Here is a 21,519-nt window from a genome sequence, read left to right as displayed (position 1 = left end):
CCCCCCCGGAAGGGGGCTTTCAAGAGAACAGGGCCCGCGGGCCAAAGGCACGGCTAGGGGCCCCCTTCCGGCAGCCGAGCCTGGCGACCCGGAATTCGCCGCATTCCCCTTCGGGCCCTTGGCAGGGTTGTGGCGGGCGGCACCCCGGCGAGCGAAGAGGGCTCCGCGAGGTGGGCTTGGGAGCCGGCCTTGCCCCCCTTCTAGTCCCTTTTCTGCCGCAGCAGCAACTGAGAGAGCAGAAGCGCGCCGACGGCTGACGCGCCCCAGGGCAAGCGCCGCGAGCCAGTCGAGTCGACCTCGGGGAGAGACGACTTCGCGTACGCGCAGCCGAGGCAGGAGAGCAGCAGGAGGGCAGGGAGCCACAAGCGACACGCGTCCGTCGTAGGCCAAAACATAGCCCGATGCACCTGCAGCAAGGAGGATGCGCTTTTGGTGCATGCGCCGCGCGGGCGGGCACTGCGTCGGCGGTCGACGCTTTTGCACGGCGTGCGCCACGCGGGGGGGGCGGGGTGGATTCGCGCTGTGGAGGGCAAGGCGCACGGCGGCCCCGGCGCACCAGAATCTTCAGGGAAGGTGTAGAGCTCTCGAACAGCGACTCGCGAAACGCCGACGGCGCTTTTTCTTTCAGCTAGACTTCGTTGTCCAGTCAACCCTGGAGGCGGATTAGCGGGGTCTGTCCGACTCGCACGCTACACGGTTGGCTGCGGCGCTCCGGCGCAAGCCGACGCTCGAGAAGTGGCGCCACTCTGCGTGGCTGCCCTCCGGGCTTGTCCTTGGCTCTCCGACATCGATCGAGCACGCGTGTCCGACGAGCGGCTTGCCGTGCGGGTGGCTTTGTGTGGCTCTTGTCGAGAGCGTTTTGCGGCCCGCCGGGTGAGAGAATATGTGTCGTCTGATGTGTCACTGTGTACGTCATATCAGTCTTGATAACAAGCACGGTCGATCCGTCGAAGCGATATACTCGTCACGTCACGCTGGACGGCTTGCACGGAACTCTGTGCCGGCACACACAGGAAGAGCCGTACGGCAAGAAGAGCTCGATAGGGAGCGAGAATCGTCGAAGGTGCTCACGCAGGTTTCGGACGTCCGTCCTGGTGCGGTCAGTTCCCCCCAGGTTTGACCGCGCAGGTCTCAAAACTCGTCGAGCACTCGTAGCCTTTCTGCGACTCTCTGCGTGCTGCCGGCTCGGGAAGAGCAGATTTTGCAAGATATCTCAACGAGATCCGACATCTGCGCGGTCATTTTTGGAGTGATCTTACCGCGTCATGACGGAGTCTTGATACCTCTCGGAGCACCTCTAACGGTTCTCGCTCCCTATCGAGATCTTCTTGCCGGATGGCTCTTCCTGTTTTGCGGGGCGCGGAGCTCTGTGTCAAGCTCGAAGGGCAACGGAAACGAGTGCATCGCTTCTGATAGACCGACCGTGCTTGTTACCAAGACCGATCTCACGTACACAGTTACACTCCAGACGTCCTGTACTCTCCCATCCGACAACCGGCAAGACGCTGTCGATAGCCAGCCGCTCTTGCGGCAGCCGGCAGCAGAGACCGAGCGCATCGGGCGAGTGGAAATCGAGATGGCGAGCCGGTCGTGGGCCCGGACGACGGCGCTGGAGCGACAGATTTTGGCTGAGGCTCCGAGGAGGCGAGAGCGAGCTCTAGAGGTGAATCACGTGTTTTGGCTCTAGGGCCAGCTTGGCTAATCCTGGGCTCAGTTGGCTGGGAGCACTTGAGCACTGGATAGGGTCGATTCCGCGTGGTACGGGACCCCTCGATCGTCTCGCCCTCCCTCGCTGGAGTGCTCATTGGGGGGGGTCATAACAAACACGGTACAGGATCGAGGTGCACGCTGCCGAGGCAGTGTCGTCCCCCCTCTCCCCGACGGCGATGGCGGTGTGACCGATCGAGCTACAAGAGGAGCTTGTTCAGCAGGATCAGGGTGGGCCGAGCAGTTCCTCACTTCCTCAATGGGTGAGCTTCAGACCTCGGGCGGGTCTTCCCTTTCACCCATCGGCTCATGTGGATTCGTTGTTACTAGGAACAAGCGAAGGCACACACGACATGACGCCAAACACACGATTGCACGCACCGCACCGCACCTCGCACCCGCGCCCGCCGCCCCCCCGACCCCCGCCCCGCCTAGGTGGGAAAGAGATGAGGAGATGGGACAGCGAAGGAGGAGCCCAACACGTATGGGAGGGTTCAGTAATGCGCCACGCTGCCCGGCGTCTCTCACTTTCCGGGACAGCCCCGCCCTTTCGAGGCAGGAAAGTGACGACTACCCCGTACGCCCGGTTGCATCATACCCCATCGCCGACCGCCCATTCCCCCCTCCTCGTTCCCGCCTCGAATTCTCCGGACCCCGACAAGCCGCCCGACGTTGGGCCTCTGCCCCGCACGCCCCCGCCCCTTCTGCCCCTCGCTCACACCCCGGCCCGACACGCACATACAAGACAAACCCGGCGTCCTGCTCTCAAAAGAAAAGAAAAAATGGGAAGGAGGAGACCAGCGGGGGAGACTCCCCGCCTATGCAACACCCCAGAGAGGGGCTGCCATCGCCGAAGCTGTGCCTAAGCATAACTCCCAAACCCGCAGCGGCCCGGGGGGCCTTGGGGGCAGCCTGCCGGACCGCTGTTGCACGGGGCTAGGCACCAGAAGATGAGTGGAATTGATGAATTGGGCCGTTGTCCGTGCCTCCCCTCTATACGTCAGAGTGGGACCTACGCCGCGCCGGGTAAGGGGCGCGCCCGGTCCTCGACGGAGCCGCGCGCCCCAAACGACCCAGGCGGCGAGTAGTCGTCCTCGAACCTTCGACATGTAGTTGCCCATAGTTAGCGCCCGCCCGCCCCCCCCTCCGTCGCTTCGCAAAAGAAAAAACAAAATAAAAACAAGCAAAAGAGAAAGCGAAGCCAAAAAACGATTGCGTAAACGGCGTCACAAAGCCCGCCGGTTTTGATCGACAATCGTGAGATTGACCGCCGTCGACCAGAGAATTGACGGCAGCATGCGAACGATGTGCCAGCTTGCACGGCGCTCGCGCCGCGCCGGCTGGCTCATCGACCGCGCTCTCTGGCGCCGTCCGGGCCACGCGCGGCGCCGCGCGTGCCGCGCGCCACTCGCCTCGGCAGGCAGTACAGCGCCAAAGCCGCCTCGCAAACACCGCGCACAGCACCAGCATGCTGCCCACCAGGCAGCAGAGGGCTGCACCGGCGTGCAGCGGACGCTGCGGCGCTGCGGTGCCGCCTCCCCGCCCTGTCCACGGAGCAGACGAGCGGCGGCACGGCCTTCCACCAGCTGCAGGAGGTGCGCACTTCTCAAAGGAAGCACAGGATGCTCCCGCAGTTTACGCAGCTTTGTGCAGCGCAGCGCACGGGCCACGCCACGCAAAGCCGACCCTCAGTCTGCCCAACCAAGAGGCTGTCTGTGGAAGGCCTGGCAGCGCGTACTCGCCTCCTCCGCGGCCATGCCCTCCGCACGGGCGAGCGAGCAACGCGAGAGGGGACACAACCATTTCTGGAATCCCGGTCCCCTCTTCCAGGGGGGCTCTCTCTCTTCGCAGTTGTCTCGCCGATTCTCGCTGCACGCCGCCTTCGACGCCACTGCCGCAGCCCGGTCCGGTCCGCTGCTCGCACCCTCTGCCACCTCCATGCCGTCCACGCAAGACTTCCTCCTCCGCACGGCGGAGCCGCGCGACTTTGCCGCGATGTGCGAGCTGCTCTCGCAGCTGACCGTGCTCGACGGGCCGTGCGGGCCGCCGACGAGAGGCGACTGGGAGCGGATGCTGGCGGGCGCGGCCGCGCGAGAGCAATCCATCGTCGTGGCCGAGGATGCACACAGCGGCGCGCTGCTCGGGACCGCATCACTCATCGTGGAGCACAAGCTTGTCCGCGGCTGCGGACGCGTGGGCCACGTCGAGGACGTCGTCACGCACGAAAAGGCGCGCGGGCGCGGGGTCGGCCGCGCGCTGCTGGGACGGCTCGCTGAGCTCGCGCGCGAAGCAGGCTGCTACAAGGTGATCCTCGACTGCGCGGACAAGAACGCGGCCTTCTACGAGAAGAGCGGCTACCGGCGCGCCGAGCTTCAGATGCGGCTCGACCTCGGCCCTCCGCAGCGCGGCGCCCGCCCGCCGGCGCCCGCTCCCTCCAAGCGCGTCCTCTCTCTCCTCTCCGCCTCCACCGAGATCGTCTGCCGCCTCGGCTGCGCGCACCTGCTGGTCCGCCGCTCCCGCGGCTGCACCCGTGGGCAAGCTGTTCACAGCGTCTCTTCACGCCTTCTGCCATGTACAGGTCGGCCGCTCGCACGGCTGCGACGACCCTCCGCTCGCGACGGCGCTGCCGGTGGTGACCGCGCCGCGCGTCGACCCAAACGCGCCGTCGCTGCAGCTGGACGAGGCGGTCCGCGCGCAGGCGGCGGCTGGCGGCCCAATCTACCAGATTCGCTCCGAGCTTGTGCGCAGCCTCCGGCCGGACGTCATCATCACGCAGGAGCAGCTCTTCTCTTCACTTCTCTTCCCTTCTCGCCTCGTCTCTTCTCTTCACTTCCCTTCTCTTCTCGCAGGAGCAATGCCGCATCTGCGCCGTCACTCCGGAGGACGTTGACGCGGCCTGTGTGGCTCTGCCCTCCACGGCACTCGTCACCATCATGCCGGTCACGCTCGACGACGTGCTCGGCGACGTTGTGACCATCGCAGCCGCGCTCGGTGCTCCTGAGCGCGGCCGGCGGCTGGTGGCGCACATGCGCGCGCGGCTCGGTGCCATCGCGCCGCTCGTGCCCGCCGGCGCGCCCGCGCCTCGCGTGGCGCACCTCCGTGGCTCGCGCCTGCGGACATGTCTTGGACATGTGCCGCGGACGTGCCGTGGACATGTCTGCTAGGCGCACCTCGAGTGGCTCGCGCCGCTGATGGGCAGCGGCTACTGGATCGCCGAGTGCGTGCAGGCGGCCGGCTGCTCGATGGTGCACGGCACCAAGGGAGGCCACTCGAGGGTCATCGAGCGCGCGTCGATGCTGGCGGACGCCGACCTGATCCTCCTCGCACCGTGCGGCTTCAGCCTCGAGCGCACGCGCGCCGAGCTCTCCTCGCTCCAACTGCTGCAGTCGGACGAGTGGCGCGCGCTGCCGGCGGTGAGGAGCGGAGCCGTGGCGGTGGCCGACGGCAACCTGTACTTCAACCGCTCGTCGTGCGGCGTCGAGGCGGCGGAGATTGTGGCGGAGGCGGCGCACCCCGAGCTGCGAGGCCTCTTTGGCCACCACGGCAGGCATTGGGTGAGCCTCTCGGAGCTCGACGCCTTCTGCGACCGCGACGGCGCCGCGTCGCCCACCAAGCCCGTGGCGCTGGCCTCCGGCGTTGCGGCGGCTGCGGTGGAGAACGGCGGCGGCGCGGCCAAGCTGCGCGGCACGGACACCGCGACGCCGTCGGCACACGTCGACGCCCAGCTCGAGGCGCTGAGCGACGGCGACTTCGCCAGCGCCTTCGCCCTCAACTCGGCCGCCAATCGCGCGCGGCTGAGCGGCGCCGCCAACTTTGAGGCCATCGTCAAGGGCTCGCCGAGCTTCAGCGTTCTGCTGCACTCTTCGACGGTTTGTGTCGTGCAGTGCGAAGACGGCGAGGGCAGCGCGGCCGCCGCGGCCGTGCGCGTGCAGGCGACGGCGGCGGCTGACACCGCCGCCGCTGCGAACATCGCGGATGAGGTCCGTTTCGTCTTCGACCTGAGCCGCAGCGGCGCCGGCAGGTGGGAGACCGACGGCGTGCGTATAGAGTGCTGATGTACGAGTCACTCGAGAGTATGAGTACACACACGTGTGAGCGGCGAGTCCGTTTTGCGTGAGCTCCTACGTTTCCCTGATAAGGTGGGGAGCTTGTTCGGCGCGCGCGCCGCGCGGCCGGCGCGCGCCGCGCCGTCGTGGGGGGGTTCGGACACGCTGGAAACCACACCAACACACACACAGCCCGCGCCCCCCGGCCCCGCCGCGTATTGTTTGGGGCTACTCATAAAGCCGCGTGTCGGGAATTTGCCCCCCCCCCCCGGCCGCGCCGCGACGCCCGCGTGTCGGACTCGGAGTCCGGTCTCCGGAGACCGGACCCTCGAGGCAGGCGGCATCAAAGTCGGCCGCGCCTCACGCGCCACGGCCACAGTCCAGCACATCCTGCCGCGCGCTACACCGGCTCTCGAGTGTCGCAGCCGCGCGACGCGACGCGCGCTTCACCCCTCGACGACTCCTCTCGCGTTGCGAGATGCGAGTCGCCGAGTCTCAAACACGATCCTCGGTGCTGGATCGGGGGGTAGCAAGGTGCCAAGAGAACAAAGAAGGGCACAACAAACAACAGACAACAGGAAGTGACATGCGAGGCTAGAGCAGCTTGCTCCACCTCAAGCGGCAGCGGTAGACCGTTGATGTAAAAAAGAAAAAAGGACGCGGATCTCGGCAATCCTTGGCGCTTGGGAGTTTTTGGGGGGAGCAACCGTAAGACATCAACAGTAGCTCTCGATGCCGATGAGGCTCAGCCAAGCGGGCTCCCTCGGCCACAGATTGACCCCGAGATTGACGCCGAGATTGACGCCGAGATGACATCTCACGCCTCGAGATCGCTCGAGATCGCAGGCGCCCGTCTCGAAGGAGAAGCCGAAGCGCGGCCGCCCCAGCGCCGAGAAGGAGGAGAAGCCGGAGGCGAAGCGCGGCCGCCGCGCCACACGCGGCGGCGCCTGACGGCGCGGCGGCACCCATGCGCAGCCCCACGCGCCACGGCCGTCGCCGCGTCGGCTCTAGACAGCAACGGCTATCCGTGCTGCTGTGCGCCCCCTGGTGCGTGGTTGCTTTCAAGTTCTTAGATCACAACCCAAGGATGATATAATAAGGCAAAAAGATCGTTGCGCCTTGCCGATCTGTTGAGTATATGAGCGACCCAGCTCGAGGGTTGCTCCCGACTCTGGCCTTTTCGGGTCACGTAGCCACACCTCGCCTCCTCGGTGCGAGTGGCTGCCAGTTCGACTCTGGGGAGGATCGAACCATTAACATGGTACCTCCGGTGAGATCTCCCAGGTCGACGGCGGTCTGCGAAGATTTGAGTCCCTTCGTGTGTGAGCTACGAAAAAGATCGAAAATAGTGCCCAAGGTAACCCGGGGGAACTCGCGTCCCGGAACGCCTGCCCTACCTCGAAACACGGCGGTATCGGAGATACAGCAGCAACCTCGTGCTGCGTCGTGGGGGCGTGTTGAGTATATGAGCGACCCAGCTCGAGGGTTGCTCCCGACTCTGGCCTTTTCGGGTCACGTAGCCACACCTCGCCTCCTCGGTGCGAGTGGCTGCCAGTTCGACTCTGGGGAGGATCGAACCATTAACACGATCCGCACTAAATAAATAAATAAATACAACGTACACGCCAAACGAGGGGTGGGAGAAGGACAGGGTCCCCACCTGCACGAGCAGGATCTTGTAAGGACGATCAGGGACACAGGGGAACGGGAGCGGGGAGCGCATCGCGACACGGAGGGGGGCTGGGCAGGGTTCACCCTCACGACAGGGTCCCAGGGATTCCTCTCTCGTATAGGACAGGTTGCACCCGGCGGCACGGGGGCAAGCGCGGGCCTCCTACTGGTTGCGCTCTCCTAGTTCTCCTGCTCCTGACAAGGGACAGCGACAGGCTCGCAGCACGGTGGACTCCCTATCCACTGGCGATCTCTCTCGACTAGCGACCTTCCTCCGACTTCTCACCGGCAGTCTCTTCTACCACAGGCAGACTGACACGTGGGTGGCAGTGGCGGTGATAGGAGTCTCCCACTCTGTGGGCCTCACCTACCAGGCTCTTGGCTGGGGCGCCCACTTCTTCACAACGAAGCTGGTTCTTGTTCTTGTGCACAACACGCGCTCTTGGCAGAGCTCCGATGAGCGACCCCGACTGGGCGCGCTCAACCTCGAGAGCCGTCTCTGCTGGCGCGGCGGCGGCCGCCGCCGCGGCGACGACGACTGCTGCGGCAGCAAAAAAGGCGGCCGTCGTGACGGGCGAATATGCTGTGCCGGCGGCTGTTATCGCGGCTGAGCACCTCTCCGTGGCTGCCGCCGTCGGGTACGGCGCCACGTGCAGCGCCGTTGGCCGCGGCTGGCACGCCACCCGCAGCGCCGTCGGTCCACGCCTGGAGCGGGCTGCAGACATGGCGGCGGAAGAGGTTGCGGTGGCGTGGTCACGCGCGACTGCACGTCTGGGCGAGGCGCTGCTCCCTCTGAGGGAGGGCGTGGCGAGGCTTGCGGAGTCCGAGGCGCTGGAAAAGCTAGCGGAGAGAGCCGCTGCCGCCCTTTCCGCGCTTCGCTGGCTCGCCTCGGTCGCCGAGGGAGCGCCGCTGCTGGCTGCGGCTGCCTGCGGAGGCGGGGGCCTGCTGCTGCTGCGGTGGCGGCTGCGGCGGAGGGCGCCGTGGCTGCTGCAGAGCGTGGCGGCGGCCGGGGAGGGCGGCGGCGAAGGCGCTAGGCACTTCAGCATGGTGCGTGCCGACGGCGCCGTGCTTCCGCTGCCCGGCCCGCTGCAGCCCGACCTGCCGCTGGCGCTGCCGTCGCCGGCGGCCGGCGCGAGGCCACACCACGCGGAGGCGCGCTGCCGCTGGCTGGCGCAGGTTGTCCAGTATCGCCCCACCGACGTCGTCCTCGCATCGTACCCGTACTGCGGCGCTGCCCTCGTCGAGCGGCTGGCGGTGCTGCTGCTGGGGGGCGGGGCGGGGCGGGGCCCGGCTGCGGCGCTGTGGCCCGAGGAAAGCCTCTCCCAGCACGGCGAGGGCCGGGTCACTCTGTCCGAGTTCGAGTCGCTTGCCCCGCCGCGCCTCCTCTCCTCCCGCGCCCCGCTCCGCTGCCTGCTCTCGCGCCGGCGCGACGGGGCCCCGGCGGCGGCAAGGCGGCGGGGCGAGCAGCGGTGGAAGGATGAGACGAATCACATCTGAAGTGTCCTGCGATCCGGTGCCAGGTGCGTCGTCGTGACGCGCAGCCCCGTTCCAACCAAGAATGGCTCACTGATTGCTAGTTGTTTGGTTCTCAAGGTACGTCGTCGTGACTCGCAACCCGCTCGACGCATGCAGCGCCTGCTACCGGCGCGGGTGGGACAGCCCCCTCTGCCAGCCCCCTCTGCCAGCACCGAGAGGACATGGCCACGCACCACCGCTCACCAGGGAGGGGAGTCTTCCACTCACTCTGCCAGGTGGGACCCTCGCGCGAGGGGGTGGCCCTTCGATGCGCACGCCCTCGCCTGGCTGGACGGGCGTGCCGGCGGCTCGTTCGGCGCTACGGGCTCCTTCTGCGACTTTTACCGCGGCTGGCGAGGCGCAGCGCTCCGCTACCCGCCCGCGGGCGGGCGGCACGCAACTCGGATGGAGGCGCTGCTACTGCAGGCCCCGGGCAGCAGCTGGTGGCGGGAGAATGGCAGCGATGCCGTCGGCGTCGGCGACGGCGCGGAGAGGCCGATGGTGCTGTGGCTGCACCTCGAGGCGCTGCTGCGGGAGCCGGGCAGAGAGGCGGCGAGGCTTGCCGCCTTCCTCGGCCTCGACGCCTCTGACGGCCGTCTGATCGACGGCGTCGTGTCGGACGCGACATTCGGCGCGTTGCGCGAGGCGGAGCTGCAGGCGGGCGGGCGGGCGGGCGGAGGGGAGGCCTCCGATGAGCTCACAGGGAGAGTGTTGAGGTGGTCTCTCTCCATACCTGGTAGGCGCTGGGCGGGTGGAGGGAGGACTTCGCTCCGCACCCGGGCCTGCGGGGGCGGGTGGAGGCGGCCCTCAAGAGGGAGACGCGCGGTCTGGGGCTGAGGTATGACCTCGGCGGCGGGGAGGACTTGCAGTGACGTAGCTTGCCCGGCCCGTGTTCGTGAGGATTCGGGTTCGAGTCCCCCTGGGAGTGTGCGTGCAGCGTGGTGGGTCTGCTGCTGCTGTGGTGGACTGGAGGTATGGAGGCATGATTGGAGGGTGAGGCACTCGCTGCTACCGGTCTTCTCTTCGACTTCGCGCTTTTGCGCACGACTCTATAACCGCTCCGCACTTGGAGCCGACTTGGATCTTGGTCTTGTGGGATGTGGGAGCAATTGGAAGCGATTTCCGCGAAAATCTAAGAAACCACGGCGCGCCGCAGGCGCGCCGGCTGGCAAACGCCGCAGGCGCGCAGGCCTGCAGGCCCGCGCCACGGCAAGTGCCGGGCTGCAGCCGCAGCCCAATACTACGCCTCCGCCCCCTCCGTCGCCTCCCCTTCCGCCTCGGCTGCCCCCGCCTCCGCACACCTCGCCCTCGACACACACTCACCAAAGTCCTCCGTTGATACAGTCGGTTGGCGTCGACGACCACAAGGTGCCGCCCAACGAGACCGACCAGGTGCAGCCGATTGATCGCGGGGACGCGGCATATCAAAGTCTACCTTGGGCAGCTGCTCGATGAGTGGCTCGACGACGAGGACAACCTCAAGAAGTGGGAGTCGAACACGCTGACGGCCTTGGACCGCCGCATCCTCCTCGCCCACTGGTTCTACAAGGCCTCCATGAAGGCGCTCCAGGGCGAGCGAGGCAAGCGCAAGTACTTCGAGCACGCCGGCGCCCTGCTCACAGCCGACGGCACGGACGACGACCTGCTCATCAAGCTGGAGGGCGCCCCCGCCGGCTACAAGGTGGTGATCCCGCAGCTTACTTAATATTTTATTTTCTCACGGAAACACGCTCGGCCCGGCTGACCTGAGTGCCGGCCGGGGCTAAGAAACCACGGCGCGGGCTGGGGGAGGAGGGTGGAAAGGCTTAGAAACGGCGGCGTGGCGCCGGATCCTGTTTTCTTAATGCCCGAAATACACTGTACTTCCAGCCTGCTGTGAAAACAGCTCACCAGCAGCCCAGCGCATCTCGTTGACTCGGCCGAGAGGTGCGAGTATTCTGCGAGGACGCATGCTGTTTCACGCCCTCTGCTCTGCAGCTTCGCTCACGACACCGCTGCTGATCAGCGGCGGCATGTGGCGACCGGCACGAGCGCACACGCGAATGCAGCAAGGCTACGAGGAGGCCTTCGGCGAGTACGGCGGCCAGTCCGGCGGCGGCGAACAGCGGCAGTACCTGTACGACTCGCCGCAAGACTACTACGACGCCTCCAGTAGCTTCAACCAGCGGCAAGACGACTACTACACCGGATCGCTGCAGGCCGGCGGCGGCGGGCAGGCCTACAGCGGCGAGGGGCAGGTCTGGGTGCTCCACCCGCTACGAGGTGCCGAGGGATAGCCTCTCCAAGCACACAGCAGTCCTTCTCGGGACCTCTTCTTGGCACCTCCTGCAGGCGTGCGCGGCTTCTCGAATGCGCTGGCGTGCGACCCGGCCAGAGACTACTCCGCCCCTCCGTACGCGCTGCGGCGCGGCGAGGAGCACGTGCTGAGCCGGTGGAACATGGAGCGGCAGCGGCTGACGGTGTCGCGGATGCAGTGCGTGGTTGGCGTGGCGGAGGACGGGGCGGCGTACGTCACGTCGCACGGTAGAGGGCCAACCTACTGGCGAGAGAGCGGAGGGCCGTGGTACGCGCTGGAGCGAGGCGTGAGCGCGCCTCTCGCCGACGGAGACCAGGTCTCCCTCGACTGGCATGACCCCGAGGCCGCCATCTTCGGGTGCCGCGTTGAGGCGGAGGAGCGGCTGGGCGGCGGAGGGCCTCCGGGCGGGTGGGTGGCGCTAGTCGACGAGGCCAGCGGAGCGACGTACTACTATGACGAGGCGACGGGTGCTTCGCAGTGGGAGCCACCCGCGGCGCACCAGTGGAGGTGAGGGTAATTTTGGCGAGTTGGGCGCACGAGGTAGAGCCAGTACAGACCGTGGGGATTGATATCGACTGCAACTTCTGATATTCGCCTTATCGCCGGGGCAAAGCGAATACGGTATATACAGACTCGTATAGCGGAGCGGTGTGTAAAGCCTAAAGCCGTATCTCGCGCGCATGGCGCGGAATAACCAATATCTCTCGGGGACCTTCTTCTAGTTCTACGGACAGCTCTATGAGGCTCTCTCTCACCTCTCTCAGTACTCAGACTCAGTCCTGTGAGAGACAATAAACAAAGTCAACGAAAGAATTCAATCAGTCCCCTCGCACAACCGTGAGCCGACTGGGGATCTTCTGCCTCTCACTTCCGATACAGTGTTTGACCGTGTTGTTTCCGGCTGTGACTCGTTGCCAGCGCGTGGCAGCAGCGGGTCCACCAAACCCGAGGGCCCAACATCCCGCGCCGCGGCACCCGCGTACTCTGCTCGCGGGAAGACGGGCAGCAGCAGGAGCGCCGTGCCGAGCCCCTGCAACGCAGCCGTCAGCAGGAAGGCGGCGCGGTAGCCGTACCGGTCGGCCAGCACGCCGCCTGCCGCGGCCGAGGCGGCCCACGAAACCTTGACCTACGCGGGTGGGCGAGTGGGCGGTGTGTCAAGGACGCACCAAAGGCCGGGCGCTGTCCGGGCGCACAGTCTCGACCAAGTTGCCGCCGACGCCCGCCCAGCGAGCCCGCTGCCTACGGGACACGTCACGGACGTGTCCTGGACCTGTCGCGGCCACGTGTCGCCCGCCGAGCGAGCTCTGCCCAGGCGCCACCGAGTCCATGAGCAGAGCGGACGAGAGGGGGGTGGTGCTGTTGGCCAGCCCGCCGCGCAGCAGGAAGAGAGCCACCGTGAGCGAGAGCCGGAGGGGAGGCGGGTCGCTCGGACTGCCCGCGGGCGAGGCGCCGGCTGCAGCTGAGGAAGGCTCGGCGGCGAGCGAGGGAGCGGCGGCGAGAGGCTGGCGCGAGTCGGCGAGAGGCGACGAGGAGTCGGCCGCGAAGTACATGCCGACCAGCAGGAGGCAGCCCGCCGCCTTGAGGGCGGCCATGGTTGGGACGCGGCCTATGGCACGTCCACGACACGTCCACGACACGTCCACGACACGTCCACGACACGTCCCGCAGGAGAGGTTGGACCGGCGCTCGCGGCGAGCCGTTCCCCGAAGGAGGAGGAGAGGGAGATTGCGACGGGGAGGGCAAGGTAGACGGCCTGCACTCGCACGGGCGACAGGCGGCACTCCCTCGCAAGATAGAGAGGGAAGAAGCGAACCGTCATCCCCGCCCCCCACGCCTGCAGCACGTTCGAGCAGACCAGCACCGCGGCTGCAAGCCACGCGCGACGCGCAAGCGGCCCGCCCGCTGCCCCCATGTCCCCTCGCTTCAGCACCGCCGCGCTGCCTCCGCGGCTGGCCGGCTCTGGTGGTCCGCTGGGCGGCTCCGCGGGGCCGCTGCTCCGGCAGGCAGGCCTCCGGTAGCAGCACATTGCTCCTACATGACACAATCTCGTATCCTGTGTGCCAGTAGCATCATCCTGCAGGCCTCCGGCAGCGGCAGCTGTGCTCCTCCCGCCAGGACCTCGCACCCCACCCCGACCAGGATCGCGTCGCGCAGCGCTGGGAGCGACCACGCGTCCCCGTGCGCCCAAAATACCGCCGCCGAGAGGCCGCGGCCCGCCACCGCCGCCATCGTGTACAGCTGGAAGGCGCGAGTCATCAGTCGGGTCCGGTCGGCGCGGCGCATCGAGCTTGCGTACAGGGCCTGTGCCGGGCCGTCGATCGTCGCGTTGACCACACCCCACAGCGCCATCGCGACGACGAGGAGGGCGTATGCGCGGCCGCGTCCCGACTCAGACACAGCCGCGGCGCCACCGACAGCCGCGAGAGAGGTGGTGGCCGTGGCGACGAGCACGAACGCACCGCCGCCGCAGACGGTGCGGGCTGCGCTCCAGCGATCGGCGAGGGTGCCGAGGGGCAGCGAGGCGGCGAGAGCGGCGGTGTTCTGAGCGGCCTCGGCGACGCCAGCCGCGGCATTGCTGCCGCTGAGCGCAAAGATGAAGGTGACGAGGACGGTGCCGTGCCAGGCCGAGTTGGCGGTGCCCGAGAAGACCTTGACTAGCCAGTGCGTGACGATGTTGTGCTCGAGCATGGCCGCGAAAAGAAAGAAAATAAAGAACGGACAAAGGCGTGGACTTGCCAACACACCAGGAACGGCCGGGGCGCAGGGCAACCTCCATTTCCGCCTAACAAAACGAATCTCTCTCGCCGCCCTGTCCGGCGCCACTCCATGGATGTGGCTTCATGCTCCAGGCTCCAGATGCGTCGGTGGAAAGAAGAAAGAAAAAAACGAAAAATGCTAAACCAGCTGAAGCCTGCAAGTCTCCAGCCTGGTTTGCCAGGAGCTTTGAGCGGCACAATGGAGCAGCTTCGTGTGACGACCGCCGCCGGGATCTCGCCGCTCGCAACGAGTCCCACCCGCTGGTGGCTCGCTCAGCTCGCCGTGTGGTCAATTAGCATCGTGCCCGCGCTGGTATGGCCGACCTGGCTCGCTGTCTTCGGCACCGGCTGGCTGCAGACCGTCCTTCTCTGCCTGGTGCTGCTCGTGCGCCGATCGCAGCGCGAGCCTGCGAATCCTCTCCACACCGTGCGCGTTGCGGCGGATGCGCCGGCCGCGCCGCCGCCAAAGCGGCTGCGCCTCTCGCTGGCGCGGCGAGCCATTGCATCCTCTCGCGTGCGCATCATCGTCGTCTCGCGGCTGAAAAGGGCCATCGCGCTGCGTGGAGCCGAGGCCGTGCTGGCGGAGCTCTTCCGCGGAGCTCGGCCGCCAGGGAGGCGGGAGCCGCCGCTCATCGAGTCGGCGCCCCCGGCGAGGGCCTACTTTGCCCTGGTCTCGTACCGGCAGGAGCGGCTCGAAGGCGACGACAGCGGGACAACGATGGACGCCGCGGCGCTCGCCTCGATCGCCGACGTGGCGCACGCGGCGGGGCTGGAGGGAATATGGCTCGACGCGTGCTGCTTCGCGGCGGTGCAAAACAAGTACGACCACGACTCCTTTGTCGCCACCCTCGCTGCCGTCACGCAGCACGCGAGCGAGGTGATCTGGCTCCCGCGCGCGCGCACCGCCTCCAAGGCGTCCTCGTACCAGTTCCGGCTCTGGTGCACCTTCGAGGCGGCGACCGTGGCGGAGCGAGGGCTGCCGGTGCGGGTCGCGGGGGTGGGCCTCTCGCAGTCGCAGCTCCTCCTCCACCGCTTCGGCACCTGGACGCCCCTCTGGCCCGGCTGCGAGATGGGCGAGGTCCGCAAGCTGCAGACCTGCCACTCGATCCTCCTCGTCCTCTTCTTCCTCTCGCCGCTCGTCGTGGTGCAGCCGCCCCGCACGCCCAACCGACCCGGCCCACCCTCGTGATGACTCGCACCCGCCCTCAGGCGCCGCTGGTCTGGGTGCTCCGCGCCCCCGCCGCCCTCTCGCAGTGGGCGCCAAAGCTGTCCCACGAGTACTGGCTCTGCGAGTCGGGCCAGAGCGTGCTGCGGGTGAGGGAGGGCCCGGGCGGGGGGGGGGGGGTAATCATGCCGCAGCCTTGGACTGCGCCCTAGCCGCCAGCCCGCCCCTGTCTCCGCCCTCTGCCCAAGCCCTACGCCCTCTGCCCAAGCCCTACGCCCACCCCTCTCAACCAGTAACCCTCCCCCCTGCGGCAGGTCATGCTCCTTGCTGCCGAGGAGACGGCACACGGACGCCGCCACGGCCGGACTTCGGCGCGGAGTACGCTCACAGCCGGCACCTCCCTCGGCGGCGGGCAGACCTCCCTCTCGGAGCTGCGGTGCAGGGACTCGTCTTTGGGCACCGCCCACCGCCCGTCTCTGGTGGCGGAAGAGCACGGCGCAGAGGAGGCGGGGCTCGAGGAGGCGACCCTCGCCCGACCGCCTCTCACCCCACCACCTCGCCGCATCACGGCCCCCGCACATCACGGCCCCCGCACGCTGTCCCTCGCCACCTCACGCCGCACAACCTCACAACCTCACAACCTCGCCCCCTCGTGCCCCGAGGCGAGCCTCGAGCAACTCTGCGGAGGCGTCCGCGACTCGGCAGACAGCGAGGCCAAGCACTTCCACGCCGCAGTCAGCCAACACACGCCGCCCACGCCGCCGCACTCCGCACCGCTGGAGCCAGCGTCGCACGGCCATCCCCTTCCCTCGCCGGCGTCGGTGGCGGCGGTGGCGGCGGCAGCCGCCGCCGCTGCGTCTGACGAGAGGACCCTCGACGCTCGGCTGGCGGCAGAGCTGGAGGCTGCTGGTGGCAGCGCGACGCCGCCGCAGCCACCCGTCTACAGGGGCGGCCGCCGGTTCGCGTCGGGCAGCTCCTTTGCGGCGGACAAGGGCGGCAGGTCTGCGCGGCCGTCGAGCGAGCTGCACGGCGAGTCTTCGCGCTCGTTCTACGACCCTCGCTCCATCTGGGAGGGGTTCCGCGCCAGCCGGCGGCTGCAGGGGGCGGCCGCGTCCGCAAAGCTGCGCAACGAGGAGCGCCGCCGCCGCCGCATCCGCGCCGCTGCCGGCAAGCTCTCGCTCGGCCTGCGGCACGGGCTGCCGTGGCTGCCTTGCTACGACCGGCGGGACGTGCTCGTGGTGGCTCAGACGCTGGACAGGCTCGCGCGGCGGCCGACGAACGTGGACGAGATGCGCGCGGTGGCGCTCTCCGCCTTCGTCGCCGCCATCTTTGAGGACGCCGCCTGCGCGCGAGGCAGGTCGCTGCGGCAGTGGCTCGAGGAGCGCTCTCTGCCTCTGCCGGGCGAGTCGAGGGCGGCTGCTGGAGGCGCCACTTCCTGCCGGAGAGGGAGCCCTTCTGTGGCATTCACACCTCCTGCGCCGGAGTAGGCGCGCCGGCCTCGTGGATGGATTGCGCCTTCCGGACGCCCGCCACGATCGGGCACGACAGCGGAGAGACGCTGAGGATGCACATGCAGGAGGGTGCGAGCGGAGAGAGGGCGAGGGGCGACCGGGTGCGGCCGGCAGAGCCGCCGCCGCGCGTGCCTCTGCCTTCCCTCCGCGCGATGGGCTGGGCGCTCCAGCGGGGCGCATCGACGCTGCTCACAACGCCCGTCGGGTCGATCCTGCTGCCCGCATCGCAGAGCGGCAAGGAGGCGGCGCTCTCGCTCGACCAGTGCTGCCTCGAGCGATGGGAGAATGTGCTGCGAATCGGGCCGGTGACGGTGCCGATGTGGTGGCTGGTGCTCACGGCGAGCGGCCTGATGTTCGTCGCCTTCTTCCAGTTCTACCTCTCCTTCGCCCTCGGACTCGCCTACCGCTCGTGGGAGTACTGCCGCCCCGCTGCGCTCGTGCTACCCACGGCCTTCGTCACGCCTCCCGCCATGTTGAGCAGGTACGTGCTGCAGGCCTCCTGCATTCTCACGATCTTCGCGTCGGCCGGCGCCGTCCTCACCTTCCTCGTACGAGCCTCGAAAGCCGCCCGCTCCGCTCTCGCCTTCGGCCTCACGCCGCATGACGTCGACATCGCCGGCCGAGTGCAGCCCGAGGGGTACGGCATCAAGGGGCTGCTGCTGATGCGGCTGTCGGCACACGCCATCTACGGGTTCGTGGTGCTCCTGATGTTCGAATTCTTCGACGACGTGCTCATCGCCGAGGGCCTCGACAGGGAGGCGGAATGGGCACCCTTCAAGCAGGCGGGGCTGCTCGGTGGGTACCATGACCTCCCTCCCCACCGCCGGTGGAACGTAATTTCGGTCGTCGTCTTCATCAAGATGTGCGAGATGCAGTCCTCCTTCGCGCCAACCTCGCAGGTCTTCCATATGTGGCACCGCGGGCGTGGGCTTCCCGCCTTTTGGCCGCGCAGTGAGAAGGACACCTTCATCGAGTGAGGGCGGTACGTGAGAGGACGGGGCGCGCTCTCTGTGGGACACACAAAGCGCAGAGCGCGATTTTTTTCGTGCCCCCCCGGGGGGGGGGGGCAGGAGCGTCAACGTTCAAGTTTCTCGTATCTTGTGCGTGTCTGTGAAATGGGTAACGAGTGCTATCAAATGTAATTTTTAGACGTAAGGATTCACAGCCCGCCTCGGCTCTGACTCTCCAGACTCCACTCGGGTTCGATTCTTCGATACTGTACGACTCCTGACTCCACCTCTCTCTCTGGTCAAGGGTTTACTACGTAGCTCGGCGCCGCCAGAAAGCACCACACGTTGCCCGAGCGGCGAGTCATGCGCGCGGGACGGTGCCTCGCGCGCCGCTCTGTGCAGAGGATATCGCGAAGGTCATCAATCATCCACCTACAGTGTGGGGACGGGAGCAGCTTGAGAGAGAGAGGCGAGCGTTTTGTAGAAGTGCGTGCGCGTGGCTCGGTGCGTAGCAAAAGGCTTGCTCGGCGCGTGGCAAAAGCCCATCCGCTGCGCACCGGTTGATGTTCCAAAAGTTGTGCCTCAGAGAGTGGACGTTGTTGTCCATCCACGACACGTCAATCACGTCCATGTCGAGGGGATTCAGCTCCACCTCGTCCTCGGCAGCGGCGCCCCGCCGCCCCCAACGCGCAGCCGCACCCGCCGCCGCGGCAGCCGTCGCTCGGCGGACGGCTGGCCTCCCCATCTGCGGCGTCTCCCTTCGCGGACCCGAGTTGGCCCCCGGAGATGTCGCACTGGACGGGCCGGTGATCGTGCGCGAGATGGTCGCCATCCCCTCCCGCATCTCCGACTCGAGCCTCGCGCCCAAGTGCCTGACCATGCCCGACCAAGTGGTGTCGGTGTTAACGCGGTGGTTGAGCGCGAAAGGTTGCTTCCCGAGCGAGCGCTGCCGGTTGACAATCTCGGACCAAGCGAGGGCACCGTCGGCTTGGTCCGCGTAGAGGGTGATGTGCTCGCACAGATGCCGAAGACGCGCAAAGTCGTTGTCGATGAACTTGTCGAGGGGCGAATCCGGGTTCATGAGCACCGCTGTTGCCAGCCTCAGCTTGCCTGCATCAGCCGCACCGCTCGGCCCCGCCGCAGCGGTCGACTTGAGCTTCGCCACACGCCGGCGACGGGTTTCTTCGGCGCTACCCTCCGCGGCGCTCGGCGCTGGCTTGAGCACCTTCTCCAGCGCGGGCAGCGAGGAAAGGAAAAGGCGCGCCCCCATGCTGTGCGCGATTACATGCAGGCGGCGGCATCCAGCCGCCACCAGCGAGGCTATGAAGGCAGCAAAGTCCTCCGCGACGGCAGGGTCGTTGGCGCGACGGACGGCGGTGAAGTAGCCGACGTCGCGCCCTCCCGGCCAACCGAAGACCCAGGGCTTTAGGTGGCTCGGGAAGTCTCCGAGCGTCCACAACTGACCGATGAGCTTGAGCCCGTCGCTCACGGGGCAGTTGAAGCCATGGAAGAAGACCACCGCCTCCTGCGGCTGCTCGACGGAGGAGACCCGGTCTGCAGCACTCAGCTGGCGCATGGGCTAGGCGCGAGTATCAGATGAGATTCCGCCGAGATTACGTCGAGTGTGAGAATGAGATTCGGGCGAGCCGGCGTCCCCAGAAGAGGAGATTCCGTTCGCCGCGCACCGGCCAAGCGGCCTATACCCCGGCCCTTCTCCTCAGGATGGTGCCGAGTGGAGACGCCTTTGCGCCGCGGCACGGCCATGCGGCGACCGCCGCCGCCCACCCTGTCGACGGTGACAACGGCAGTGAGGCCGATGCGGGGTCGGTTCTCGTTTACGGCGGCAAGGACGCGCAGGACGAGCTGCTACAAGGAGTCTTCCGACTCTCCCCTGCGGCTTGCGGCGAGGCGGGCGGCGCCCGGTGGACGCTGCTCCGCGAATCGGGCGAAGGCAAGGTGCCGCCTGTCGGCCGGGCGGAGCACTCCCTCTCCTGGGGCAATGGAGCCGGCTGGCTCTTTGGCGGCGCGGACGAAAGCGGCTTGCGAGGCGACCTGCTCCGCCTCAGCTTGACGAGCAGGTGGGCAGCAACATGCGGCCCATCCCTCGACAGCCATTCCCTGCCCTGCCTGATCCGCGCGCCAATGCCCCAGTCCTCTAGCCCTGTTCGCCTGCCCCCACACACTCCCTCCGCCCCTCCGCACCGCAGCGGCGCTGGAGAGTTTGACTGCCGCTGGGAGATCCCACGCTGCACGGGCGCCGCGCCAAGCCCTCGAGGGATGCACGCCGCGACTGTGCTGCCTGGTGGTGGTGGCGGCGACGCGCTCGTGATTCACGGCGGGCGTGGCGGCGACGGATCGAAGCCGCTCGGCGACCTCTTCATCCTCGGCCTCTCACGTCTGTGCTGGTCCTCCGTCTCGCAAGCGGGCGGCGCGCGCTTTGGCCACGCCGCTGCGCCACTGCCGGTGGCGGCTGCGAGGGCGACGGCCGCTGCGAGCGAGACGGTCCTCTTCTTTGGGGGTATCACGACCAACGGCGCATCTGCTTCGTGGCTCAGCGACTCCTGGCAGCTGCAGAGGCGGGGCGGGGGCGAGGCACAGGCGGGAGGTGCGGCCGAGGGCGGGGGCGAGGGAGCTGCCACCTGTGGCTTTGCGCGCCTGCGCAGCATCGACCCGCCTTCGCGACGGTTCGCCCACGCCATGGCGGCGCTGGGTGGCTCTGCGTACGTCTTTGGTGGCTCGGACGCGAGCTGCGAGATGGGGGACCTCTATGCGGCAGAGATGGAGGAGTAGGGCAAGGGATGGGGCGTACGGGCTCGCGCAGGCCGGCGCCGGGTGCGGCCAGTGCGGGGCCGGCCCTACCGGTCTCGGCCTTCCCGCTTCTCGGGCTCTCTCTCGCGCCCCAGGCCCCCAGCCCGGATGCGGTGGGATCCGCCCTCCCGCTCCGCCGCCATCGGTCGCGAACGCCTCCCCCCACCTCCGGTCCCTGATTCTTTTTCCTTTTATTTACTCGCGCTCGCTGCTATGTGACTAGACGGCCGCAGTCGCTAGTCGACCCCTCCCGCCAGAATCACCCCCCAAGCCCACGGAACTAAGAAGAGAAGAGAGCTTTGCGAGCGCCGGCCGGCGTGACACGTGTGCCGTACAGAGATCGCACGCGTTGTGTGTACGCGCGCTCTGCCACCGCCAAGCAGCCCGCCGCGCGCCACGCCGCACACACTGGGGCGTCGGTGCCGCGAGCCCGCCGCCCGCCGCCCGCCGCCCGGGAGGGAGGGGCGGAGGGGGGAGGGGGGAGGGGGGGCGGAGTGGACAGGGTAGGGAGGGGTCGCGCCGCGCCGCCCGCGCCTCACATCATCCCCATGCCGTCGTCCATGCCGGGGGCCATCGGCGGCCCCTCCTCCTTGATCTCGGTGATGAGGCACTGCGTCGTGAGCACGGACGCAGCGATGGAGCAAGAGTTGAGCACCGCCTGGGAGAAGGCCACTGGGTGGTGAGAAGGGGAACTGGGCTCATCGCCGCGCCACGGGGGGTCGATCACGCCGCCCACAACTCTGCCACCTTTCCGCCATCTCTCGCACCTCTGAGGCAGATCTCGGCTACCTCTGGGGCGGCCTGCTGCGTGACTGTGGCAGGGTCGATCACGCCCGACTCGAGCAAGTCCTCGTACTCGCCCGTCGCCGCGTTCCAGCCAAAGCCCCACTCCTGCGCCTTGACCTGCGCAGAAGAGAGAGCTGTTAGAGGGGGGGGGGGGGGGGAGGGAGAGAGAGAGAGAGAGGAGAGAGAGAGAGAGAGAGAGAGCGAGAGAGAGAGAGAGAGAGAGAGAGAGAGAGAGAGAGAGAGAGCGGGGCCCCCTCCCCCCCCCTGACCTTTTTGAGGACGATCGAGCCCTCCCCCCCGGGGTTCTC

General features: G+C 67.7%; 10 protein-coding genes across 10 annotated transcripts in view; 5 read left to right on the top strand and 5 right to left on the bottom strand.

Moving 5' to 3' along the window:
• EMIHUDRAFT_234105 (hypothetical protein) overlaps positions 1–916 on the bottom strand; it is a gene marked incomplete at both ends in the record, with an annotated part of 3,219 nt that extends 2,303 nt beyond the window's left edge. The window contains one exon of the mRNA XM_005781532.1: positions 905–916. Within this exon, the coding sequence (XP_005781589.1) occupies positions 905–916 (12 nt within the window). The remainder of the gene's footprint in view (positions 1–904) is intronic.
• Positions 917–4,083: 3,167 nt separating this feature from the next.
• EMIHUDRAFT_72870 (hypothetical protein) lies at positions 4,084–5,762 on the top strand (the record flags this gene model as incomplete). Its single annotated transcript, XM_005781531.1, has 4 exons — positions 4,084–4,212; positions 4,286–4,468; positions 4,560–4,793; positions 4,872–5,762. 4 exons carry the CDS (start codon positions 4,084–4,086, stop codon positions 5,760–5,762), a joined length of 1,437 nt encoding a protein of 478 aa, XP_005781588.1.
• A 2,116-nt stretch (positions 5,763–7,878) lies between these two features.
• Positions 7,879–9,990, top strand: EMIHUDRAFT_456829 (hypothetical protein; the record flags this gene model as incomplete). Its single annotated transcript, XM_005781530.1, has 5 exons — positions 7,879–8,678; positions 8,736–8,785; positions 9,018–9,074; positions 9,176–9,596; positions 9,680–9,990. Coding segments are annotated over 5 exons (1,460 nt in total), but the record flags the coding sequence as incomplete, so codon positions are not given.
• An 898-nt stretch (positions 9,991–10,888) lies between these two features.
• EMIHUDRAFT_234101 (hypothetical protein) lies at positions 10,889–11,746 on the top strand (the record flags this gene model as incomplete). Its single annotated transcript, XM_005781529.1, has 2 exons — positions 10,889–11,201; positions 11,271–11,746. The coding sequence occupies 2 exons, from the start codon at positions 10,889–10,891 to the stop codon at positions 11,744–11,746; spliced, it is 789 nt and encodes a 262-aa protein (XP_005781586.1).
• Positions 11,747–11,995: 249 nt separating this feature from the next.
• Positions 11,996–12,827, bottom strand: EMIHUDRAFT_234100 (hypothetical protein; the record flags this gene model as incomplete). The annotated part of the gene is made up of 4 exons (XM_005781528.1): positions 11,996–12,014; positions 12,219–12,327; positions 12,402–12,474; positions 12,555–12,827. The coding sequence occupies 4 exons, from the start codon at positions 12,825–12,827 to the stop codon at positions 11,996–11,998; spliced, it is 474 nt and encodes a 157-aa protein (XP_005781585.1).
• A 439-nt stretch (positions 12,828–13,266) lies between these two features.
• On the bottom strand, positions 13,267–13,923 carry EMIHUDRAFT_234099 (hypothetical protein; the record flags this gene model as incomplete). Its single annotated transcript, XM_005781527.1, has 1 exon — positions 13,267–13,923. One exon carries the CDS (start codon positions 13,921–13,923, stop codon positions 13,267–13,269), a length of 657 nt encoding a protein of 218 aa, XP_005781584.1.
• Positions 13,924–14,176: 253 nt separating this feature from the next.
• EMIHUDRAFT_442803 (hypothetical protein) lies at positions 14,177–16,745 on the top strand (the record flags this gene model as incomplete). The annotated part of the gene is made up of 5 exons (XM_005781526.1): positions 14,177–15,135; positions 15,201–15,305; positions 15,471–15,677; positions 15,819–16,581; positions 16,644–16,745. Coding segments are annotated over exons 1-5 (2,121 nt in total), but the record flags the coding sequence as incomplete, so codon positions are not given.
• A 1,183-nt stretch (positions 16,746–17,928) lies between these two features.
• Positions 17,929–18,254, bottom strand: EMIHUDRAFT_48908 (hypothetical protein; the record flags this gene model as incomplete). The annotated part of the gene is made up of 2 exons (XM_005781525.1): positions 17,929–18,049; positions 18,175–18,254. Coding segments are annotated over 2 exons (201 nt in total), but the record flags the coding sequence as incomplete, so codon positions are not given.
• A 1,085-nt stretch (positions 18,255–19,339) lies between these two features.
• On the top strand, positions 19,340–20,407 carry EMIHUDRAFT_234095 (hypothetical protein; the record flags this gene model as incomplete). Its single annotated transcript, XM_005781524.1, has 3 exons — positions 19,340–19,695; positions 19,825–20,163; positions 20,281–20,407. The coding sequence occupies 3 exons, from the start codon at positions 19,340–19,342 to the stop codon at positions 20,405–20,407; spliced, it is 822 nt and encodes a 273-aa protein (XP_005781581.1).
• Positions 20,408–20,960: 553 nt separating this feature from the next.
• The window catches only part of EMIHUDRAFT_314748 (heat shock protein 60), a gene marked incomplete at both ends in the record, with an annotated part of 3,493 nt that continues 2,934 nt past the window's right edge, over positions 20,961–21,519 (bottom strand). Inside the window, 2 exons of the mRNA XM_005781523.1 lie at positions 20,961–21,083; positions 21,215–21,345. Coding sequence (XP_005781580.1) covers positions 20,961–21,083; positions 21,215–21,345 — 254 coding nt within the window. The remainder of the gene's footprint in view (positions 21,084–21,214; positions 21,346–21,519) is intronic.

The sequence above is a fragment of the Emiliania huxleyi genome (assembly GCF_000372725.1).
Source record: "Emiliania huxleyi CCMP1516 chromosome Unknown EMIHUscaffold_200, whole genome shotgun sequence".
NCBI classification, from domain to species: Eukaryota; Haptophyta; order Isochrysidales; family Noelaerhabdaceae; genus Emiliania; species Emiliania huxleyi.
Note: the sequence above shows the minus strand (reverse complement) of the source record. Positions and strands in the feature narration are given on the sequence as shown.